Source organism: Hyla sarda, chromosome 6, assembly GCF_029499605.1.
Source record: "Hyla sarda isolate aHylSar1 chromosome 6, aHylSar1.hap1, whole genome shotgun sequence".
Classification (NCBI taxonomy): Eukaryota; Metazoa; Chordata; class Amphibia; order Anura; family Hylidae; genus Hyla; species Hyla sarda.
The window spans coordinates 237,053,915-237,078,950 of NC_079194.1; the positions used below are offsets into that span (position 1 = coordinate 237,053,915).

The 25,036-nt window shown below is 43.3% G+C and overlaps 1 protein-coding gene and 1 long non-coding RNA gene across 5 annotated transcripts in view; one reads left to right on the forward strand and one right to left on the reverse strand.

The window, feature by feature from the left end:
- The window catches only part of KCNQ1 (potassium voltage-gated channel subfamily Q member 1), a 162,169-nt gene that overhangs the window by 113,418 nt on the left and 23,715 nt on the right, over positions 1 to 25,036 (reverse strand). The window contains exons 1-2 of one of the 4 annotated variants that reach the window (XM_056526708.1): positions 16,195 to 16,309; positions 11,977 to 12,481 (exon numbers count right to left, since the gene is read on the reverse strand). In XM_056526708.1, coding sequence (XP_056382683.1) covers positions 11,977 to 12,359 — 383 coding nt within the window. In that variant the 5' untranslated portion in view covers positions 12,360 to 12,481; positions 16,195 to 16,309. Of the gene's footprint in view, positions 1 to 11,976; positions 12,482 to 15,903; positions 16,141 to 16,194; positions 16,310 to 25,036 lie in introns of those variants that run through there. The other 3 variants (XM_056526709.1, XM_056526710.1, XM_056526711.1) reach the window with 3 other exon arrangements.
- LOC130276819 (uncharacterized) overlaps positions 24,901 to 25,036 on the forward strand; it is a 20,453-nt gene continuing 20,317 nt past the window's right edge. The window contains exon 1 of the long non-coding RNA XR_008845256.1: positions 24,901 to 25,032. This is a non-coding gene — a long non-coding RNA (uncharacterized LOC130276819). The remainder of the gene's footprint in view (positions 25,033 to 25,036) is intronic.

A 25,036-nucleotide genomic window follows, 5' to 3' on the forward strand; every position in this document is an offset into this window, starting at 1 on the left:
TATCAGTAGCAACGTTTCAGATCTCACAGGATCCTTTTTCAAGCTTTCTTTTTAGCCAATGTATATTACAAATATACATGTTATTATCTACATAATATAAAACATTTTTGCTAACAACAGGTACGCTTTAAACACAAATAGCTAAATCAGCCAATAACATGGGCCCAACTTAATGCATTAAGCATTTAGTCATGGTCAAGACAACTTACTATACCAGAGCATAAGAATGGGTAAGAAACAGTATTTAAATGGACTATAAACATAGCAGGTTTTAGGTGCCAGACAGGCTGGTCGGAGCATTTCAGAAAAGGATGATAGGCTTGGTTTTTCACACACAACTATCTCTAGGGTTTATAGAAAATTAGCATACCAGCAGGTATGGACCCACTATGCCACCTAAATGGTTTGGCTTTAGGCTACTCAGGTCACTACCTATAAGAGTGGTCCCAGCAACTGGCCTAGTATGCTAAAAATGTATAAAGCACCAAGGGATCAGACATGGAGACGTCTGGATATGTGTAGAGTACAGAGTCAAATTGTAATAGTCAGGCAGCAAGACATGGTGGACAGTACAGATTCCAAAGTCAGAATGTCAGTCAAAGGAGATCAGGAAACAAGCCAGGGCCATACACTATAACTGAACAGCATACAACTTGGTCCCTTCAAAAGGACACTAGGTAGAGGATTATTGCATGAGCAGATTGGGCGCTGGTGTAGCTGACTGATACATCAGGTGACTGGCTGGGGAAGCATTTGGGTGTGCACGCAGGCCATTAAAATGGAGTACTCTGCCCCTAGACATCTTATCCCCTATCCAAAGGAGAGGGGGATAATATGTCTGATTGCAAGGGTCCGACCGCTGGGGACCCCCGTGATCTCGGCTGCGGCATCCAAGACATTAGGTGCATGGAGCGAACTTCGCTCATGCTGGATTGTAGTGTCGGATGGGGTAATGTGTGTATTAACCTTTTCGTGATGCCAGGGCGTGGTTGACCTATACACCACCCGAGGTAGACCGGCTTCATCTGTGCCGGGCACGGGACAAATAATCACTCTGACACAAAGTTACGGTTAACTGGTATGCTTTAGTGAGGTAGACAAGGTGTTAAAGTCCATACAGCTTAGATAGGCACTAAGGAGATGCAGGGTGAACTTAGGGAAGTTTATCGGCTTGCTGGGACTTGTAGTTGCAATGATATGTATTGACTGATGCAGCCCACGCTTGTTAACCGACTGACTTGACTGACTACTTGGACTGGACTTCAGCAGAATCCCCAATAGGTTTAGTTCCTACCGTCAGGCTTTGACTTTCGCCCATGTTGCAGGGGTTAACTTGCAGTAGAACCGTGGTTGCAGAATTGGGCCTCAGGCCTCCTTCAGGAACACCAGACAAACTCCTCAGACTTCTCTTCACTCTACCTCAGCTACAACAGCTCAAGAGGGAGAGCTGCCCCTCACCTCACTATATAAGGGGACAGTTTAGAGAGATCCCATTGGGCAGATAAGTCACCTGTTCAACTTGCATACTCAGCAACAATAGATTTCTTAAGATAACCGTGCATAGAAAATACAATATTTTAACCCTTATGTAACATGACATTAGTAAATGCAATATAGAGAGTTCTAAGGAGAGATGACCCATGACGGACATTGAGCAGCATCTGCCACACAGGATGGGTAGGAGTACAGAAGAGCACGTGATTTCTGTACTGGGTCACCACAGGATGACTAGCGATGCGAGGCAGAGGCTTGTGACGTCACAGTCATGCCCTGCTCGTGACATCATGGCCATGTCCCCTCAATGCAAGTCTATGGGTGGGGGCGTGACGTCCGTCACGCCCCCTCCCATAGACTTGCATTGAGGGGACATGGTCGGGATGTCAGGAGCACGGCGCAGCCGTGATGTCACTAGCTTCCTGCACTGCATCAAATGCTCTAAACGAACGCCGGGTGCAGCAGGGAGATTGCGGGGGTCCCCAGCGGCAGGACCCCACAATCAGACATCTTATCCTCCATCCTTTGGATAGGGGATAAGATGTCTAGGGGCGGATTACCCCTTTAAAGAGGCAGGAAGGGGGAGCACATGCCCTACACCGGGAGCAGAGGCAATATGGCAGCAGGGAGGGGCTATGGACCAGTTAGCAAGGGGTAACTTAGCGGCACTGACAGCCAGGATGACCAGTACACTAGCAGAAGAGGACCACGGGTGTTACATCAATATCTATTAATGGGTGGTTTGACTACTGTAAAAGCCCCCGCAAATAGCTAGCATGGAGTGGAAACAGTGCGAAGGGTACAGCTAAAAATAAATAAATAATAGAAATTGTGTTTTTTTGCTTTGTCACTGCTTATAAAACATGCATATTATTCCATAGAACAGGCATATTATTCCATAACAAGAACATGCCTACGATAAAGCTAGATAAACAAACGTGGCATCACTGTGTGTGTCCGTAGTGGCATGATCTCTTGGTTTCCTTTGGAGTCCTACAAATAAACAGCTCGAGTAAAGTTTAGATGAGGATTAGCATAAAATACTGTAAACAGGAGTAAGACTGGTTCATTTACAAAAAGACTTAGCAACAGCCAGTACAAAGATTTCACCAAGCCGACAATAGATCGTAGGCCTTGGACAAGGGTGTTCTAGCACATCCAAACTGGATCATACCACCCAAACATCCAGGGGCCCAGGTACAACATTGCAAGACACTGACTTACAAAACACCCTAATATACTAAAAGCAAAGCCTTATAATGCAGATATTCATATATAGGCATGGTAGGAACCTGGATGTGGAAACAGATAAAAAATGGGTTCCCCAGTTAATGCAAGGACTGTGTATGTTATTGCAAATAAAAGTACCCATACACATGGAAACGTACCTTCAGCCAACAAATATCTTTCCCAATCCCACAATACATAAATGTTTCAAGCAATTTAAATCTAACATAATGTTAGGGGAGAACCTGGAGCACAAAAATGGAGTTCATGCTGTGGCAGATCAGTCATGCTAGAAACAACTGCAACTCCCTGTGAATCCCATTGACTTACATTGAGGCCTGTTGGGTCCGCTATGGTGTTTGTCATGCACGAACATTCACGTAAAAAAAAAAAAAAAAAAATACATATATGGGACAAAATCGGTGATGGATGGAGAAATTGTTTTAAGGGTGGGAGGAGTGATAGGAGTAGTTAGGGAACATAGCCTGAGTCAGTTTAGAAAAGTTTATTTGGCGACAGGTACTTTTTAAGGCCATGTTCACATGTCAGAATTTTAATGCCGGATTCTGCATTTGAATTCAGCATGGAGATTCCACTGCAGCAGAGTCCTATTGAATTCAATGGGATTCTGCTGCACTGTGCACATTTTTCGTATCCGCACAAAGAATGAACACATACATTCTTTGTGCGGAGTCCGCCCAGAATGCATAGCAGTCTACGAGATGGTGCATTCCTGTGCGGTCCTAGCCCCCCCCCCCCCCCCGATTCAGATATGTTGAAATTCAACTACCAACTTCTTCACTCATATGACCCCAACATCTGAGGAGAAAATCAGGAAGCCCCGTCCACATGCCATGGTTGACCAGTCCATCGAACATTAATCTGATCAGACATCAACAAAAGACCAAAGTACAAGAAGATCCACTAACACAAATAGTTAAAGCTCCGAACTTATACTTAAAGCATACCCGTCAGAGGTCTCACAAAAAGGAAAAGCAAAATAATAATAATAATAATAATAATAATAAATAAGTTACTCCGTACCTAATCATGTACATCTAATTTCTATGCCTTTAACACCTCTATTTATAATAAAAAAAAAAAAAACTTTTCATTAGCTCAGTGTGTTAGAAATCCTCCTTGTGGTGGTGGGGGGCGATTGATGCGTCTGCTCATGCAGCCTTGTCAATTAATCATCTCCTGTCAATGACTCATGGACAAAACTGATGCTGCTGTGGTGGAATTTTCAGGAGCTTTTTCGTTTTCTTTATTAAATCAAAAAATTTTAGGTCTTTAATTTGTATCAGTAACAACATATAAAACGTTTTTTGGATCTGACAGTGTCCATTTAATCACAGAACCTGCCAGTAGATCTAAATATGATCGAAGACCACTAAGCATTGCAGTAGCTTATGGGCAGTGAAAGTGACACCTTTACATAGTCCTAGTGGTAAGTTCTGTGAATACCCTATTTCTACCTGTCAGAGCTAACGTTACATAACAGATTCTATTATGCAAAACTTCATGACAGGAAATCCAGGAAGCCTTATTAACACCTCAGTAACAATAACAATGTAGAAACATCTAAAAGATTGAGGGTAGGCTGTGGGGGGTTTTCAGCATTTCCTCTTGCAGAAAAATGGATGAGATTTTAATAGGAAATCTGTCATTTGTTTCACCTGCACTAACCTGTTGGTACAGACAGGTAGTGCAGGTGACACTGATGACAACCATACTTACCTGGTCCCTCCCATTCCATGCTCCCGTTCTTCCGCTATCTTCTTTGGTATCTCTCTCCAGGGGCTGACTTAGTGGAAGATACAAATGACGACAGCGGGGAGAACCGGAGCACGGAATAGGATCAGGCAAGTATGGTTGTAATCAGTGTCACCTGCAGTTTGTATGTTTTCTCCCCCACCCCCAAACACTCCAATGTATACAGATAGGTGAATATAAATAGTGAGCCCCAGTGGGGGCAGGGACCACCTTGAGTGCACAGTCACAGTGCCACACAATCTGTACAAATAATTATTATTATTAATAATAATAAATAATATTATATATTTATATTATACGTCCTGAACACATACAGATAGCAGGAGTATACAGATCTGGGAGGGAAGGGGTCATCCTGTAGTTTACAAGTCAGCTGACCCAGGACTTTCCTTATAACACATTAAGAGGTACTCCGCCCCTAGATATCTTCTCCCGTATCCGACCGCTGGGATCCCCAGTGATATCCATTAACCAACAAATACCTCCGAGGAGTCCAGGGCATTAATATAAGCAACAACTTTTAGGGGTTCCCCCCCCAAAAGTTGTTGCTCCCCCAGTGATATCCGGTCCGACACCCCGGTGCTCTGAACATTTATCTTCTACCACAGCTGTTGCACCTGCTCTTATAGACTTGAATGGAGAAGGTGTGATGTCATGACCACGGCCACCCGAATATATACATGTCTCCTGCCCAGCACCCTGGCGTTCGGAATATATCTTCCTTCTTATCCTTTGGATAGGGGATAAGATGTCTAGGGGCGGTGTACCCCTTTAAGCACTGTGATTTTCTGTGAATCAGGCTGGTGATCACATGGCCAAGTTAGAGTAATGAAACGCATAAATGCAGCTGTACTGGAATCAAACAAATGGCGCTGTATGACTAGTGATCGTGAGTGTGCATGATATGGGCAAACAAAAAACGGGCTGCGTTGTTCGGTATGATGGCTGGCACCTGGCAAAATGAGCTGTTCGACAGGAGTTAGATCCAGGGTGGACAATGTTATTAGTTTTAGAAATAATTGATGTAAGCAAATCTACTAAAAAGCTAAACTAAGCTTTTACCTATTTTACAAGGAGGCATCATGCAGGAAATGCCAACAGGAAACACAAATGATCCAATTAAATTATATGTACAGTACATAAAAGGAACTGAATACATAAAACCAGAGTTCACAGCCAAGTCTTATTACTCATTTATTCAGAATAGAAGAAGTCCCCTGAATTTTTCGCTATTTGTGTGCCTTTTTGTGTGTGTGTGTGTGTTCTGTGGGAAACAGATTTATTACTGTACAGATTGTAGTTTTCAGGGAAAAGACATAGGTTTTCCACCTTTAAGTAATAACTGTATAACTTAATGCAACATAATTTATTATAATTTATTTATTTAATTAAATTTATTTTCAGAATCTTTCTTTGCTGTTCGTAAATGCCATCAATTATTATTCAGACCTGACATCTCACAGGTGACTACAGCTTTAGTCTAGGTAATGCTCTGTAAGCAACATGGCCACAAAGTTTGTTATCTACACTAAGGGTATGTTCACACTGTGGAATCTCCGATCGCTGAATTCCGATTCCGTCTGGTGGCCGCACTTCGGCGGTAGCACCACGCTGTCACATTGACGGCTATGCGGTGCTCGCGGACTTCCACGCAAAGAATGAACCTGTTCTTTCTTTGCGCTGAACAATTTCGCGGAAGACCCATTCACACTGATGGTAACGTTTACTGAGCGGAGTTCCATGAGTGAACATACCCTTAATATACAAACACTTTTCTCACTGTAACCTACACTCACTGAGAATAATATTTATCCCCACATTAACAGAGATGTCAACTTATTTCAAGGGGCTTTCTGGGCATAAGAGATTCAGAGCCAGCCCTCCGGTCATGTGCACATGGGTGAAATTTAGGGAGTTACTTATGTATACAGTGGTATACTGTATACCACTGGTTTTGTTTGCCTCCAGCTCTGTTCAATATGTACATCCAGGCGCTACAGCTGCGCCAACCTGTTCATTGGTCGACTATCCAAAGAATTGGCCATCACTCTTTTGCCCAGAAAACCCCTTTAACAGTCACTTCGTACCATCACGATCCTGCTAAAAGTAGTGAACAAGAAATTGGGATCAGTTAGGGTATGTTCACATGTGCCATCTTTGATATGTTGTGTTCCCCCTCCAATACAGTGTCTTATGTAGAACATAAAGATAATAGGACATCTCTGGGGCCAGTAGTCCCATGCTGGTAGAAATAGACTAAACTGCTGGTAGGGTCTTATTGGTGGCGAGTATGTATTCACCAAGAAATCCATAATGGAGAGTTTAATTTCGGACGTCAGTTCCTTTTCCCTTGCAGTAGGGTTAAACTGGCCAATTAGAGGGAACATAGACCTGTTCTCACGTATCTACTTTGGTGGTCTCAAATAAGTGTAGCCAAGGATCAAGTCCTGAGGAAAAAAGTGAGGGAACTCACTCAAGATTTCCACTCACAAGCTGGTCCTGCAGGACTCCTGCTAATGGGAATAGTGATGTGGAAAAAGTGCAGGAACTCCGTTCCCATACGTTCCTGCTGGACTTTAACCCTAAACATGGACTAACCTTACCTGGCAGTCAGGATCAAAGAAGTTTGTGACTCAAACTTTTAAGCTCTATTAACCTGGCATTACAAGATTATGGTAGGTTCAACAACTGCTTTAGGTTAGATTGCACCCTGTTCAGGATGTCTTTAGGCAGCAACCATAGGGTTTAAAAACCATCAGCCTGTTTACCTACCAACCAAATAAAATACCATTTAGAAATACTCTTAGGAGGCAGCAAATTTTATATTGAAGACATCATACAGCCTTTGGAAAAAATGTAACAAACGTAAATAGAATTAAAAAAGGAAAAATCTACTCAGCTCTCTAACTCTTGGCAATCCAGTGATCCTCTTCGGAGGCATCATGGCCCCCATCTACAGTATATAGCAGTGGTCTCCAACCTGCGGCCTTCCAGATGTTGCAAAACTACAACTGCCAGCATGCCCGGACAGCCAACGGCTGTCCGGGCATGCTGGGAGTTGTAGTTTTGCAACATCTGGAGGGCCGCAGGTTGGAGACCACTGCTATATAGTATATCACATAACTGCTGACACTGATTATCTATGGCAGTCCGTCTACTGGCCCCTAGTAAATAAAGACTGAGGGGACTGCTGTAACATTTGTGCTGGATTACCAGGGGTTGTAGAAGTGAGCAAAGTTATTTTTTTTCTTTTTTCGCAAAATACGTGCAGTGTGACCCTACCCCAAGGTAGTATCCTGCACATATTTTATGTGCAGGATTTGGATCTGTGTTTTACTGTCAGTTAGTTTACACACTGAAATCTGCAACAAAATTCTATGCATCAAGTATGCGCAAGATTACGGTATATACATGTGCACAGATCATAAAAAAGGGATTTTTACCTAAAAATAAACAAATAAAAAAATGGCTTTAGGGCAGGTGCATTACATCCAATCCATCCGATCCTTTGATTAGGGCAGGTGCATTACATCCAATCCATCCGATCCTTTGATTAGGGCAGATGCATTACATCCAATCCATCCGATCCTTTGATTAGGGCAGGTGCATTACATCCAATCCATCCGATCCTTTGATTAGGGCAGGTGCATTATCCATGTTTTTAATTTGGTGTAGATTTCCACACCAAGAACCATGTGGTTTATATCCATCAATCTCAATGATTTCAATGGGAGACTGTGATTCACACGTAAAATAAGAGACAGGCTACTTTTTTTTCCAGTTCAGGACGTTTCAGATGGAAAATCTGCAACAGAATATAGCTGCACCAAAGAAGGTACTGCTGACATTTTCCATGGTTAAAGTGACCTGCAAACATGTCAATTTCGGACTTGGATCAGTCGTGGATTTGTTGCAGATTTTCTCGTAAAGTCTAAATGAAATTATTTTGGATTTTGCTGTGGATTGGCTTTGGATCTGCAGCACAATCCCTTAAATCAAGAAAAAAAAAATAATGGCAGCCAATAAAATTAATAGTTTTTGCTGGGAAAAGCATTGGCGGATACATTCCACACAAGTGGCCTCACCGTTAACAGTCAAAACGATTATGGTGAACAAGTTGAACCAATCTTTTCATTGCAAGGGTAGGGTCACACGTGCCATATTTTGCTGCGTATTTGCTGATGCACATTTTTTCTACCCATTGAATGGGAAACAAAATCAGCTGCAGAAAATACGTCATGTGTGACCCTATCCTACACATGAGTATTTTGTTTCAACTGAAGTCAATGGGGTCTGTGGCGTATTTTACGCAGCGGAGTTTCTGCTGCTGAAAATCAGCTGCGAACAGCTCACTGCAAGTTTGAAACAAAGATATGCTCGTATGATGGAGCCTAAAAAGGTGCATACAACTATGCATAGTGGTTCTGCCATGATATGACATGAATATACCCTCTATGGGGGAGACTTATCAAAACCTGTGGAGAGGAAAAGCTGACCAGATGCCCATAGCCACCAGATTGCTTCTTTGTTTTGGAAAAAGGCCTCTGAAAATTTGCATGCTGGCTATTAGTGGCAGCCACCGGCTACTGTGAACATCCGGGGGCTGCAGAGTATGGAGCGGGAAGGAGTCTGGAGCCCGCTCCATACAGACTGCTAAGCGCCGCATGCTAGTTATTAGTGGCGGCGATGCATCAGCGGCCCCCGGCTATTGAAATCAGCAGGGGGTCGCAGAGTACGGAGCTGGCAGGAGTCGGAGCCCGCTCCATACACCCAGAGCGACGCCGCGTCAGATCCGGCCTGCCCAGCTCCACAAATGTGGAATTTGTATCTCCTGACGCCTGGGACATGCTGTTCTGGACGTCAGGAGATACAAATTCCACATCCCTAAAAGGATCTATCAAAAAATATTTTGAATCGTTTCAGTATCGCCAAGTGAAAAATTGCGATAATCGCGCAAATCGATTTTTTCTTACATCCCTAGCGCACTGTGAAATATCCGCCTGGAAAACACGGCCGGACATTCTGCAAATTGCGTGCGCCGGCAGACCATGCCAATGCTAGGGCCGCTTGGGAATGCTCCTCCGTAGACTGTATTGCATTTCGGAGCAGATTCCACCAAAGAAATGACATGCCAATTCTTTAGGAGGAGGACAAAATCGTGATTTTCGCAGTAGATATTTCTACCATGGATATTCCACCATGTGTACAGTAAAGCAGAATCCCATTGAAAACAATGGGACTTTGTTGCAACAGAATAGAACAGAGTAGAATTATTCTGCCAGATTTCGCTCAGAAATTCTATCATGTGAACATGGCCCTATTGCTCAGGATTTAAAAATGTTCTACATAGAATTTACTATGGTCTGAGAAAATTCCTTGGGGGAGATTTATCAAAACCTGTCCAGAGGAAAAGTTGCTGAGTTGCCCATAGCAACCAATCAGATCACTTCTTTCATTTCTCAGAGGCCTTTTCTAAAATGAAAGAAGTGATCTGATTGGTTGCTATGGGCAACTCAGCAACTATTCCTCTGTGCAGGTTTTGATAAAATCTCCCTCCATGTGAGGAAAAGTTGACCAGTCACCCATAGCAACCAATCATATTGCTTTTATTTTTCAGAGGCCCGTTTAAAAAAATAAGAAGCACTCCGGTTGGTTGCTATGGGCGACTACTCAATTTTTTTCGGAGGACAGGTTTTGATAAATCTTCCACAATGTTTCTCAAAATAAAATGATTTACTATGGAGAAAATGGATCCCACCTTAAGAAATATCCACCTGTGTATTTTTTCTAAAGAAAACACACACATACACACGCACAAACATTTTTGTAACAGGGAACATTTGTAACCATAAAAACAAATCTTCAGATGTTTGGCTAGTTTAAAAGTGTTAGGAAAAAAAGGTCTATTTTCTTTCAGAAACAGCGCTACACCGGTCTTTAGGCAGTGACTGGTTTTGCAGCCAAGCTCCATAGAAGTGAATAGGACTGAGCTGCCCTAATACCAAAACACAAACGGTGGACAGAAAAAACTATTTTCCAATGTGAGAAATGAATATCTTATAGGGTACGTTCACACCTACAGGATCCTGCGCAGAATTGATGCACAGGATTTGTAACTGCAGAAATCTGCAGCAGAAAATCCTGCGCATCAAATCTGCGTACGTGTGAATGTACCCATAGGTGGAATGTCTACCTTTGTTACAAGAGAAGGGACGAGCAGCTTTCAGTAACTTCCAGGGAATTTATTGGGAATACCCAACTACTACTTACTATCTACTATGCATGAATCAGATTTGTACCTAAATCAGGTCCAGTTACTTGGGGGAGGCCATCAAGGTAACTATAGGTCATCAAAGTGTAGTAGGCCCCAATGTTATGTGCTTCCCAAAAAGCCTTTATGACATAGTATGACATTCCTTACTGTTAGGTAATATGGACAGCCAAAAATTTTATTTAAAAAAAATATGCGTAACCTCTTGGAATTTCCATATATAATAGCATTGTGCCTTATCAGACTGACCTAATGACTAGGGGGGAGATTTAATCAAAACCTGTCCAGAGGAAAAGTTGCCGAGTTGCCCTTAGCAACCAATCAGATCGCTTCTTTCATTTTTCCAGAGGCCTTTTCAAAATTGTAAGAAGCGATCTGATTGGTTGTTATTGCCAACTGGTCAACTTTTCCTCTGGACAGGTTTTGATAAATCTCCCCCCCATAATATAGCATCTAAGTTAAGTTAATATATATATATATATCCACAATCTGCTTCTGTAAAAATGGGCGACCACAATTCTGTTACCTCACCTAAACCAAAATACAGGCTGGGGAACACTGCTTTGCAAAATATTGCAATAAGGGGCTTAACTTAGATGCTCCATAACTCAGTGCCACGGTGTAAAATCAGTGGCGCGGTGTCAGGACTTAACATATGCCTGTCAGGAAGCTAGGTCTGGTTAACTCTTACCTCTGCACCCCCCTATAGCTACATTCCTCATAGCACTTATGAAACCGTATGAAATCAGTAGATAAAAGGTCTTCACAGAAGTGGAAAATTCAAGGGCTTATTATATTTACATGGACTATAGATGCATTATAATGTCGTACGGTTACTTTAACTTTTGTCTGTGATTTTAGAAAGTTTGGCCTGGCTTATAACATACAACTTTTATAAAAGGTCAATAACTGTTGGAAGATCATTGTATCCTAGACTATAGAATTGTAAAAAAAAAAAAATAGCATTTTAACACAACAAAATTAAAATAAATATAAATTAATAATCCATATAAAACTATTAAAAGAAGAAGTCTTTAGAACTTCCACAGCTTAAGTTATTCAACATATACATGAACACATCACTCTGTATCAAGTCTGACCAAATGTTATTCAAGAAGATCCCAAATTGCTAAAAATTTAAGACTTCCCCCAAAAACTAACAAACAAACAAAAAAAGATGTAAAAACATCAAAACGACATCTACTTACACTGTAAAGTGATAAACAAAACACTTCCATCCCGTCGGCCGTTCCAAAAAGTTATAGACCCGGCCTTGGATGTTGCTTCTCGAGAGCAGCGGCCGCCTAGTACTGTAGATCGAAACCCTGGGGTCCAGATTGATCGTCGGCCGGGGGGTCTCTGTGTTTATCAGCACGTCACGTTTCAGTTCAAAAGTGGTGGTGGCGGCGCGTTCCTGACCTTGCTGTCCATTGCTGTTTAACCCCTGAGGTAAAGGCATGTGCTCGTAATGCGTGTTCAGATTTTCATTCATCTCCAGAGGATTGGGTTTGTTGTGGAGATTTTTTCGAGAGGTTAAGACCTTAATGTTCCAGTTTCTATGCTGTGTTGCAGGAGGAGGTGACGAGGACATTGAAGAAGTTGCAGGGAAAGGTAAAAAGGTTCTTTACCACCGGGAACGTTTACCGAAAAGTATTTCATGTAGGAAAAGTTCATCTATTTTTTTTGTTTTTTCCCCCGGCGTATTCAATCTGGCTGGAAAGAAGTGAAATCTTGTTAGTAACACACATGGGTTTTGAGGTCCTGCCTACTCCAGCTCTCTCCTCATGACTCCTCCGGTGGAGGAGTGGTTTGGGCACGATTCCTTCCTAACCACAGCTCTAAGATGTCTATGGGGATTGTTGATTTTAGAGGTGTGATCCTTAGGGCTGTGCTCTCTCTGGAAACGTCACTTTCTCGGCATTTTTTTTTTAGGGAACTTTCCTGCTTATCCTACTGAAGATATAACAACATGTGTCTACTGTCCGCAGTCTCCTGGAGGGGAGGGAATGCCTCTCATTCCAGTGAGTGTCTGAACTAGAGACTGATGACATGCAGAACACTTTTAGTTACATACTCTTTGACCATAGAACTGCATACGGCAGTGGTCTACAAACTGCGGGCCTTCAGATGTTGCAAAACTACAATTTTTGGCATGCCCGGACAGCCAACGGCTGTCCGGGCATGCTGGAAGTTGTAGTTTTGCAACATCTGGAGATCTACTGTTTGAGGACCACTGGTATAGGGATTATAGGGGAAATTCATCAAATCCTGTGCAGAGGAAAAGTTGACCAGTTGCCCATAGCAACCAATAGAGATGAGCGAACTTACAGTAAATTAGATTCGTCACGAACTTCTCGGCTCGGCAGTTGATGACTTATCCTGCGTGAATTAGTTCAGCCTTCAGGTGCTCCGGTGGGCTGGAAAAGGTGGAGACATTCCTAGGAAAGAGTCTCCTAGGACTGTATCCACCTTTTCCAGCCCACCGGAGCACCGGAAAGCTGAACTAATTTATGCAGGAAAAGTCATCAACTGCCGAGATGAGAAGTTCGTGACGAATCGAATTTACTGTAAGTTCGCTCATCTCTAGCAACCAATCAACTCGCTTCTATTATTCAGAGGCCTTTTCAAAAATGAAACCTGCCATCTGATTGGTTGCTATGGGAAACTGGTATACTTTTCCTCTGCACAAATTTTGATGAATCCCCCCCCCCCCCCATATATATATCTCAATACTGGCATCATAATAGTATATATATCTAACATAATTCTCAAAAAGTAGCAAAAAACACAGAGAGAATATGGCCACACTGTTGCCCATGGGTAGCGACAATGGGGGAGATTTATCAAAACGTGCCCAGAGGAAAAGTTGCCCAGTTGCCCATAGCAACCAATCAGCTTGCTTCTTTCATTTTTAACAAGGCCTCTGCAAAATGAAAGGAGCGATCTGATTGGTTGCTATGGGCAACTTTTCCTTTGCACAGGTTTTGATAAATCTCCCCCAATGACAGCTTTTTTTGTCATTTGTATACAAGATAACCATAACCACAAAAACAACTTCCATAGATGTGGTAAAATTGTGCAGAAAATTGCACAGGTTGTTTGTTACTTTTTTTCACAACTCACTGTGTTGTCGTGAACAGGGTCCAGATAAATTTAGGTAACCCCCAAGTGTCCTGACAGCTCATCGTGGATAGCCCCCTTTAATGGCTTCTCAAAGACAGACTATGCCATTGCAATATAGGTTATGGTTTCATATCTCACCATTTGCTTTACGGGTCATTATCTCTGTAAAATGTAACCTAACATGTTCACTTTCTCACAAACGTTATTTCCAGTAGTCGATCCCAGTCCACGAGGGACTGTTTTACATCACCCTCTTGTGGCCAGTCCTAGGAATCATAGCCTTTGAATGTGTGGAGTATAAAAACGACAAACCGCAGGGACGGCCAGAACTTTGCGGCATAGGATCTACGTTGTGTAGTGCTGGGGTTAGCTGATGCAACTTAATGGGCATTTATTAATACAGAGCAAATAAATAAAAAATGTAATAAAACAAGAAATAAATAAAAAAATTAAATAAAAAGTTTTCTACGCTAGACCTTTATCTATATACCCAGACCAAGGGAAAATGTCTTGTTGGCACCTCTCGAGCATCTGTTTACTCCACCCTAACTTTGCCCATGCACAGAAGCCTCTATTAAAAGGAGTTGTCCAGGAATAAAATAAAATAAAAAAAAACAGACTTATTTTCTTTCAAAGACCACTCCCTGTCTATCTCCAGGTTGGGTGGTGTTCTGCATCTCAGTTCCATTTTAGTAGATGGAGCCAAGTTGTAATACCACACCCAAAGTGGAGACAAAACAGAGAGGGAGCGGTCTTTGAAAGAATATAGGTCTGTTTTTTACGATTCCTGGACAACCCCTTTAAAGTCAGCAACACCCATATAGTAACCAACACGTTCCCCATCTGGATCTCCTCTAGGAAACACTCCACTGTTGCTAAATAATATCGGCCTTTCCTTATGTCATGCATCTTTTCTCAAGGTTCAGAACTAGTGTATTGGAAGGTCATGTAAAATAGCAATGGATCCAAAAAGGCACCAGAAACTTCTTTCATAGGCAAATCCCACCACTTAACCTTTTGGTATAGGCTTGTAGAGTGGGTGAAGCTGATGACAATCGTACTTAGAGTTTTTGAGTCCTTCCCGGTTTTTGGATATACAAATGAAGCAGCTTGGTGCGCGTGGGCCATTCCCAAGCCCCAAGTGAACTGAGACATCCAGTTTGGACCTTCATAGTAAAAGTCTGCCCCTCCTCTGCTGATCTTCCCCTGTGAAATTTCTTTCGCAAGCTGAGATTTCACTTCATATGGCCCTCACACAATCTTCGCTGACAAGCGATATGCATGAGAGGAGGATCAACACGGGGAGGAGGGTGTTTACTCTGCAGATCCAGGCCAGACGTCATGGTGCACTCCGGGCTTGAGAACCATACAAGTGCACCAAGCCACTTCATTTGCATATCCAGAAAACCGGTAAGAACAGAGGCATGGTAGGTACGATTGTCATCAGAATCACCTGCATTAAAAGCCTATAAAAATTGGTTAGTGTGGGTGATGCGGATGACAGATTCCCTTTAAAAAAAGAATCCTTCACTAGTGGTAAGGTGTTGTATCTAAGGGTTGCATCAAGTAGTGACAGAGGAACCTATTACAAAGATATATTACTTCCATCTTGTAATGCAGTTCCTGTTATATCTGGGAGAACAATTACTTGACGTGCCTCTCCACTCCACTCATGGACCACTAATTGACAGCTGTCTGCCCATACACACTAAGCATACAGCTATCAATCTGAAGCCAGTGGGTGGGGGAAGCAGATGCTCATAAATATTAAGGACTACCAAGCACACACATAAGTAGTACTTCCCTTCTAGGCGTTTTCGATATCTGCAAAGATAGAGGAACTGCTGCTGCAAATACCATGTTGACTTCAGCTTTGCTGTACTGTATGCTACCCTTAGTCAGGACATGTAAACCTAGGGATGGTCTCTTTAAAACATACAGTACCATACAAAATCTGTCCAAAGAGGTTTCCCCCATCTTGAAAAGTTATCTTGTAGATAGCGGATATGTACCTGTTCACAGGGGGTACAATCATAAGGCCACAGCGATTTTTATAAATGGTGACTCGAGTACAGCGTTCAGCTGTTTTAGCGGCCCCTGTACAGAATGAATGGGAATATGCAGGAGTCCCACCCCTCCATTCTAATGGAAGGCTTTAATCCCGTTCTCAAGATCACACGGTGCTCCACTAGTTGGACAACCAACCCTTTACCCCAGAAAGAAAACATATCCCCTATTATGTGGATAAGTAATAACTTTACAAGGTGGGAAAACCCCTTTAAAAGCTAGAAACCACCACTTACAGTTTTGTTGTTAAGTTCATACATATACCGTAACTGTCAGATGAGCATGACAACTAACAGACAGCCGCACGCAGCAAGTGTTTTTGCTTTACTGTCATTTCACATATTTAGCTTGCAACCCTGGTCTATCACGCTCCTATTCATACATGTCAGATTTGACAAAGAAGTCTACCTCAAGTCCAACCCCTTTCACATACAACAACAAAATCTGTGCAGAATTTTGGTGCCATCTTACAAAAAGGTTTCATTATATGACAACGGTGTAAATCCTTGTGCAAATTGGCAGTGTTCAAATCTACCCCATGCTTCTTTTGTTACAGAAATTTCATAGTTTGTGACGGTTACAGCAATATGTACCCATTTATTGTATGTCGGTGAAATACACAGCAAATTTGCAGAGGAATCCATAGGTTATAGACCCATTGGCTGAAGAATCTACACACGTTTATGGCCAATTAACCTTTGATATTAATCCCATATCCCAGCTGTATACATAAGTGCTTAGGGAGCAGAGCTACACATTTACAACCAGTAGTTTATCTCGAAATGCATAAATAAAGGAAATTGTACAATGTTGAAATAGGTCTAAGTTATATATATTATAATAGCAGGGATGACATGGATGCTTTCTTGGTCTCCACCTTCTGAGATGCCAAGTAATCAGGGGAGGCAGCTTACACAGGGCATAGATTGAATAGAAAGCACACACAAGATTGGAGGAGGAGGAGGAGGAGAAGAGATTGTACAGGCTGTGTATAAGTTTAAGGAAAGCAGAGGACCTTTACTAGACTCTGCAGGGGTAAGGGGGAATCGTGTCCTCCTCAGCATGTGTATCGCTTGGTTGGAGGAGGGGAGGGGGATTGGGAATTACTGTACTCACATCTGAATTTTCAGGTTTGACTGGATAGAGCCTTATACTTGGACTTGCTGGATCCTGCCATGTCTTAACATAATGCTTGAAGGCGACATTGATATCATAGGGGTTGTCTTGTTGGGACAAATTCCACAGAGCGTAAAGTATTTACATAGGTAGTTTATGTTGGCATGTAGCTATTTGCATAATGAGGTCTAAATATTCCCAGGGCTGTGCCGGAACTAGTTCATAATGGCTATAGTAGGAGTTTATGTCCTGTATATAGCTCAACCCTAATGCCGCCCTCTCTGTAACTTGTATAATCTAAAAGGCAAAAGCATATTCCCACCAGTAAGCTATAGGGACACTGAAAGTGTCATAAGACAGTGTTTTATGTATAGACATCTATCTATAAAACATCACTAGAGTACATGCATTAATAGTGCAATCTTGCAGTTTTACTCGCTTATCTGTGCCCTCCTTCTTGCCAGTCTACCAGAAGGGAAAGTGACTGCATGATCAGACTACATTGTTTATTCCTTTGTGGTTATTATAGAGATGCATAGGTCTGAATAGGACCTATAGAAACAAAACAATAGGAATTTTTTACCTCTTAGTGACCACCAACTTTTGTTTTTACTGTTGTTATTATGGGTCTTTATTTTAGGCAACTGCCTTTTTACAATGGGGCTAGAATTGCCTGGCAATGGTCTCCCATGCTAGGTATCTTAGGAACTCTGCTGTCACATGACGTCAACTTTAACAAGAACAGCGAATCATGTTGCAGTCAAATCGTGCCCATTGGATGTAAGGAGTTTCTGATGATCTATTACCATTGCCAACCCTATCACTGGGTGTCAATGGGATCCATGGCAGCTAGGGGACTAATGAAGGACCCCAGTTTTGCCACTTTAGTACCTGGCCGGGTCTCCGTCATGACAAAGTAGATTGCCAATCGGCAGGGCCGGACTGGGTGTGAAAACCAGCCCTGGAAAAAATGACATACCAGCCCCATAGTGTTGCGTCATATCAGCACATTGTCATTTTCTTGTTCATAAAAGGTAACATCATGCATTTTAAAGCATATTAGTTCCCACCACATTAGGTGCAGTCGCCGTGGACAAGCGGGGCTCTGCACGCCGTGGACAAGCGGGGCTCTGCACGCCGTGGACAAGCGGGGCTCTGCACGCCGTGGACAAGCGGGGCTCTGCACGCCGTGGGAGCTCTGTACCTTTTACTTATAGGTTGCCCTTAGGCAACCCAAAAAAAAAAAAACTATTTTCCCAATTACCTAAATAAATTCTAAAAGTGCAATCTTTGTTTTTTCTCTGTACATTCAACTGGTTTAAAAATCACATTCGCCATGTTGTCCTGATGTGAAAATCCTTTGAATTTATGACAACATAGGGTGCCTGCAGACACCCGTTTGTCTTTGATAGCAGGACAATGGCGTCTTAGTAAAATCTAGCAAATGAGAAAAGTGACATTTAGACCAGCTCACCCTTCATGTGCGGATAGCAGCATCACAGTCCCTTTTTGTATGGAAGCTCGGAAAAAAACACAGGAGCTGGGTCTCCAGGTACAGCAATACAGACAAGAACAGGTTGTTCGGCTCCCAAGACTGGTAAAAGTCAAACTTTAATAAAGATCCATTGAAAGCATCCAAATAGGTGAAAAATAGTGCAAAAATTTACAAAAAAACTAAAGGTAAAAACACAAAGAAAGGCGTTTGTGTTTTTACCTTTAGTTTTTTTGTAAATTTTTGCACAATTTTTCACCTATTTGGATGCTTTTAATGGATCTTTATTAAAGTTGGACTTTTACCAGTCTTGGGAGCCGGACAACCTGTTCTTGTCTGTAGTGAGTAAAATCTAAACGTCCCTCCTCAACATGTTTCACTACTGAAGTAGCGTTGTCAAGAGGCTAATGCCCATTAGCCTCTTGACAACGCTACTTCGGTAGTGAAACATGTTGAGAGGGGCAGTTTAGATTTTACTCAGACGCCATTGTCCTGCTATCAAAGAGAAACGGGTGTGTCTGCAGGCACCCTATGTTGTCATGAATTCAAAGGATTTTCACATCAGGACAACATGGCGAATGTGATTTTTAAACCAGTTGAATGTGCAGAGAAAAAACAATAAAGATTGCACTTTTAGAATTGGGAAAATAGTTTTCTTTTGGGTTGCCTAAGGGCAACCTATAAGTAAGTGGTTTAAATTTCCACCCTCCAATCACCAGTCTCTAATAGTTTTTGGCTCTGTACCTGAGGACAAGCGAGGTTCTGTACCTGAGGACAAGCAGGGCTTTGAACGAGAGAGAGAGCAGCCAGGGTGGCGGGCGCACTGATCGCTGCTGCGTTTAGACGTGAGGTCACGTCACTCCCACGGTGACGTGACCTCACGTCTAAGCACAGCAATGCGCCACGCCGGAGTTCAAAGCGCCTCTCCCAGGTAGCCGACCACCCAGGGCCGTAAGTAAGAAGCAGGGCCGGCCTGGGACAGTGCAGGGCCAGCCCTCTTTATCGTCTGCGCCAGGCGGCCTATGCGGGCCGCCTGTGCAGCCCGCTGGACCTATTTTCATGTATGGGTCTGGATCCCTACGGAGAGGCGGCTCTAGACTTTTTGAGGCCTTAGGCAAAAATAAATCTGAGGCCCCCCAAGCACAATAAAAAAAAAAAAATAATTAATAAATAAAAAAAAAAAAAATACATTTTTTTTTCCGTGGGGCTCCCCTACCGAGGTTGACGAGCAAAAATAAAGGATAAAATGGTAAATGCACTATATCTATTTATCAGTGGGTATGTAGTTTAAAGTGCTGCTTTATACAGCAACTCACCAATGACTTCTCTAATTTGCTTCGTTGCCTTCTCTTCTCCATTTGGTCCGCGCCATCATCACGATTTCTTCCACACACAATTCTTCACCGTTAAACCTGCAAAACAAACCTATTAGGCTCCGCACTTCTTTTTGTCCATAGGTGACAGAGGGGGTGTAGAGAAGTGTACATGGGTGACAGAGGGGTGTACATGGGTGACAGAGGGGTGTAGAGGAGTGTACATGGGTGGCAGAGGGGTGTAGAGGAGTGCACATGGGTGACGGGGCATAGAGGGTGACAGAGGGGTGGACAGGAGTGACAGATGGGTGAATAGGGGGTTGACATGGTGACAAGGATGTGGTCAGGGGGGTGGACAATGGAGGGTGGACATGGGAGACAGGGGTGACAGAGGGTTGAATGGGGGGTGGACATGGGAGACAGGGGGTCAGAGGGTTGGACAAGGGGGTAAAAGAGGGACAGGAGTGACAGAGGGGTGGACAGGGGTAACAAAGGGACAGATGGGTGAACAGGAGGGTGGACATGGGTGACAGGGTAGACTACGGGGGTAGACGGGGTAAACATGGGTGACAAGGATGGACAGGGGAGTGGACAAGGCGGACATGGATGACAGGAGGGTGGACATGAGTGATGGTGTGACAGGGGGGGGTGGAGGAGGACATGGGTGACGGGGGGGGGTGGAGGACATGGGTGACAGGGGGGTGAACATGTTTTATAACATTATTACGGACAGTGTACACACCTGACATTCTAACTGGCCATGGTGTGGGATGAGTATGGACTGGATCGGTGTTTCCCAACCAGGGTGCCTTCAGCTGTTGCAAAACTACAACTCCCAGCATGCCTGGACAGACTTAGGCTGTCCGGGCATGCTGGGAGTTGTCGTTTTGCAACAGCTGGAGGCACCCTGGTTGGGAAACACCAGACAGTATAATTATATCAATGAGTATATCGCTATATTTACATCCAGAGCTGCCAGAGTAACACCACTTAAAGGGCCCCTGATCCTCGATGAGCCAGCAGGGCTCCAAGGGGTTTCCCAACACCACAAAATGAATGGCCATGGGTGACTGGGGGGGGGGGGGGTTGACATGGATGACAGAAGGTGGGGGGGGGGTAGACATGGGTGACAGGGAGGTAGGCAAGGCGGACATGGATGACAGGAGGGGTGGACATGTGTGACGGGGGGGGGGGCGCAGACGGTGGACCTGGGTGACAGTGGGGCGGTTTGGACAGGGTTGAGAAGGGGTGAAAAATGTACGGTACCTTAAGCAAGCCGGCCCGCGCAGCTTGCTGTTCCACGGCAGTCCGGCGCAAATGCAGCTCGCTCCGACGTCGGGCACCATTTTCGGCCCACTGTGCCGCAAGGGGGAGGGCAGGGTTTGGAAGCAGAGGACTCTGTATGCGCACACAGGCTTCCCTTTCCTTCCCCCCCCTCCCCGCGCAGGACGGGGCGGGACATTTGAAAAAAAAATAAAAATAAATCTCCCCAAAATCACTGCCCTATGTTAATCCGGCCCCAAAGCGGCCCCAGGCCCAGCGGCCTACCGGGATAATTCCCGGTATCCCCGTAGGCCATTCCGGGCCTGCCTATTGGCATAACACACTGTATTACAATTACTGTGTAGTATATCAAGTCAAGATCTCCAGATGGAACTTATTAAAACCATTTTAAAAATTCTTAGTAAAATAAGACCTACGTGGATAAAAACAAGCTGTGGTAGCGGGGTGTGATGAGGGCAGATGTTGTTACCCTAGAGGCAGATGGCATTAACCCCTTGTATTTGTGATGCCAGGGCATGGTTTAGCCTAAAACCACCCAAAGGTATACCGCTGGATCCTGGGCTAGGCACAGGGGCAATAAAGACTCCAACACCAAGTTACAGACAACGGTAGCTTTACTGAGGGTAGACAGTTGGTAAAGTTACTTGAATTGATGGTGGCTGAAGGACTCTGCTTTGTGTCCAGAGTGTTGGAGGCCTCACAAACCAGGCATGACTGCACTGGAACTCAGCAGGAAGCAAGAGCTCTAAGCTCCAAGAGAGAGAAGTTTGCTCCACCCAGGTCTTATATGGGGGAGACTAGCAGGGAGCCCATAGGTCGCCCCTGGGATCACCTGGTCACTGGTACCTTCTGGGTAACAATCACATGACATAACTCTTAAAGATACAACACATTTTATAATACAATACACTGCAGAACATGTGTACGGGGGGGGGGGGGGGGGGGGGACACCGGTGCAAGGGGCCCTGGGGACACTGAAGGAGGCTGCCTGACAGGGCAGCAAGGGTACGGGGTAACATCTCCCGTACTGGGCCACCACACACTCCTATTTGCTATCATCCCATCCTGCAATGTTAAATGCTACAAAAAAATAAAAAACAAAACTTAAATAAGCACCTCTAAAAATAGATATGAAAGTAATCAAAAAGTCATACGTACCCAAAATGTTACATAAACGTTAAACACATACTAGCAGAGGTGTCAGCACAACCAGATAACCCTAGCTGATGGATCAGACAGACACCATATCCCATGAAACAGCTGCAGGTCCCAGTGGTTCTCAGCATAACAGGCAGCAAGTCTGTATCAGAGCATTCAGAAGTAGAGAAACAGCGGCAACTCACCGATAACATGCAAGGGAAAATCTTTATTCTTGTGCATGCGGATACAGTATCCAATGCGAGGCAAAGTGAACAGCAGCAAACAAACAGGTACCGCCGTTTCGCACACCCACGTGTGCTTCTATAGACCTGCCCCCAGTGACGTGAGCAGGACAATAGATAGATATAAAAAAAATCAGATTGCTTCTTTCATTTTTGAAAAGGCCTCTGAAAAATGAAAGAAGCGATCTGATTGGTTGCTATGGGCAACTCAGTAATTTTTACTCTGGGCAGGTTTTGATAAATCTCCCCCTTTGGCCCTATTCACACGGCAGAAATTCCACCCATCCGCCCAATTCTGCTTCCGCTTCTGCAGAATCCAAGCGGAAATTCTGCAGAAGTGTGAATGGGAGTGTGGACTCCCATAGAAGTGTATTGGGCTTTCATTTGAGGACAAATTCCTCAGGCTGAATTCTGCATGAGGAGTTCCTCCTCAAATGAAAGCCCAATACACTTCTATGGGAGTCCACATTCCCATCCACACTTTCCAGAATTTCCGCTTTGATTCTGCACCAATTCAGCACAAAATCCTCAAAAGCGGAAGCGGAATTAGGGCAGATGAGCGGAAATTCTGCCATGTGACTAGGGCCTTACTCTTTCTAAAGGTGACAAATGGGTCTTTCTAATCTGGCAGCTCCAATTGTGGGATATTTTTCAATCAAGGACCAATTTTCAAAAATGACTATTTTATGATCTCCCGACCGGACTATACTTAAGAGAAGCAGAAGCGCTCAGTACCCGTAATCTTGTTAGCTCTCCCGCTTCTCTCCTGTGCTGCAGGAATACACAGATTTTTTTTGCAGACTTTCTGTGTCTAGAAAGTAAGTCAATGTGATTTTATTTTTTTACTTCAACAAGGGCCTGATAAAGCAGATCTTCAGGATAACCTCTAATTTTCATATGTTCAAGCAATTCTAAGGATTGTTCAAGGATTGGTGATATGTCTTAGCCTTAAAGGGTACCTCTCATCAAAAAAACTTTTGATATATTATAGATTAATGTATGCAGAATAACTTTACAATTGCATGTTATTAAGAAATATGCTTCTTTCTATTTAATTTTCCACTTTGAAGAAATGACCACTAGGGGTCTCCCTACCAGTCCTGGCAGCAAGCATTTCAGACTCATGCTGGAGTCCTAAACACTACGAGCTGCCAGTCTGCTTTGTTCACAAAGGAGAACACTCAGAGCTGCCAGCCTGCTTTGTTGACAGCCTGTTTGGCTGTGAACAAAGCAGGCTGGCAGCTCTGAGTGTTTAGGACTCCAGCATGAGTCAGAAATGCTTGCTGACAGGACTGATCGGGAAAAATACAATAGAAAGAAGCATATTTTTCATTAACATGCTATGGGAAAGTTATTCAACATTCATTAATCTAAAATATATCAAAAGTTTATTTGATGAGAGGTACCCTTTAAAAATTGGCTATAGGGGATAGGTCTTTTTGTATTATCTGGATGATAACTTCCATGGCGTAACAGGGTGTTAGACACGGTAGGTTTTCTGAAGCCTTTAGTGATTAGCTGCCCGTCTCACAAACCTGTACATCTAGGAAGTGGAGGGTGGTTTCCCTAGGCTTAATAACCACGTAAGAACATTACATAATAGTGACACTTCAGTCCTACCATTCCTAGGATTAGAGAGTGTATTGTCAGTTATAACAGCGAAGATAGGCATAGAAAACTTTTGCAACAGGAATCTTATCTTATTCGGAAAGCCAGAGCTCAAGAAGCATCTGGCTTAAATGATAAAGTGGATTTTAGCATATTTCTATAATTTAGATCTCATTGTTACTCACCTGTGCTGCTCACGTCACGGCGGGCAAGTACTTCAGGGCCGAGGTGCAGGAAGTGGGCAGGTCTGAAGAAGCACATGTGTTGTGCGAAACGGTGTTACCCGTTTGTTTGCTGTTGTAAGACGTTTACTGCGTCCTTTCCCTCTCGTTGGATACTGTACCCGCATGCGCAAGAATAAAGACTTTCCCTTGCATCTTACCGGCGAGTTGCCGCTGTTTCTCTTCTGAATGCTCTGTTACATAAAAGTTACCAATCTTCCTGAAAAAAATTAAGCCCCCACACAGCTACCTTTGTCTTGGAATGCGGTAACTAAAAAAAAAAAAAAAACACCTTTCAAAAAACTAAATTGCTGTGGCCCCAGGGAATTAGTTAGCAGCTTTGTCTCCCATAGACCCCCACTGTGAGAAGTGAAAAATTCCTTTAACAGTTGCAGTTCCATTGCATGACCTAAATTCCCACATTAGTTAATGCAACAACATTGATTATATATTACAACAAAAAATTATATAAATAAATGTAAATAAAATAGATAACATTGTATAAATGACTTTTTGCTCCTTATTTCAGGTTCATTTTTTTCAGGTCAAAGCTTTTGGTCAACATTACTAGATAAGAAGCTATTTGATATAGGAGGAAAGACATCAAACAAGGTCCAAAATAACAATGAATTTGGATAAGGGACATGAGAAACAATAGGTAA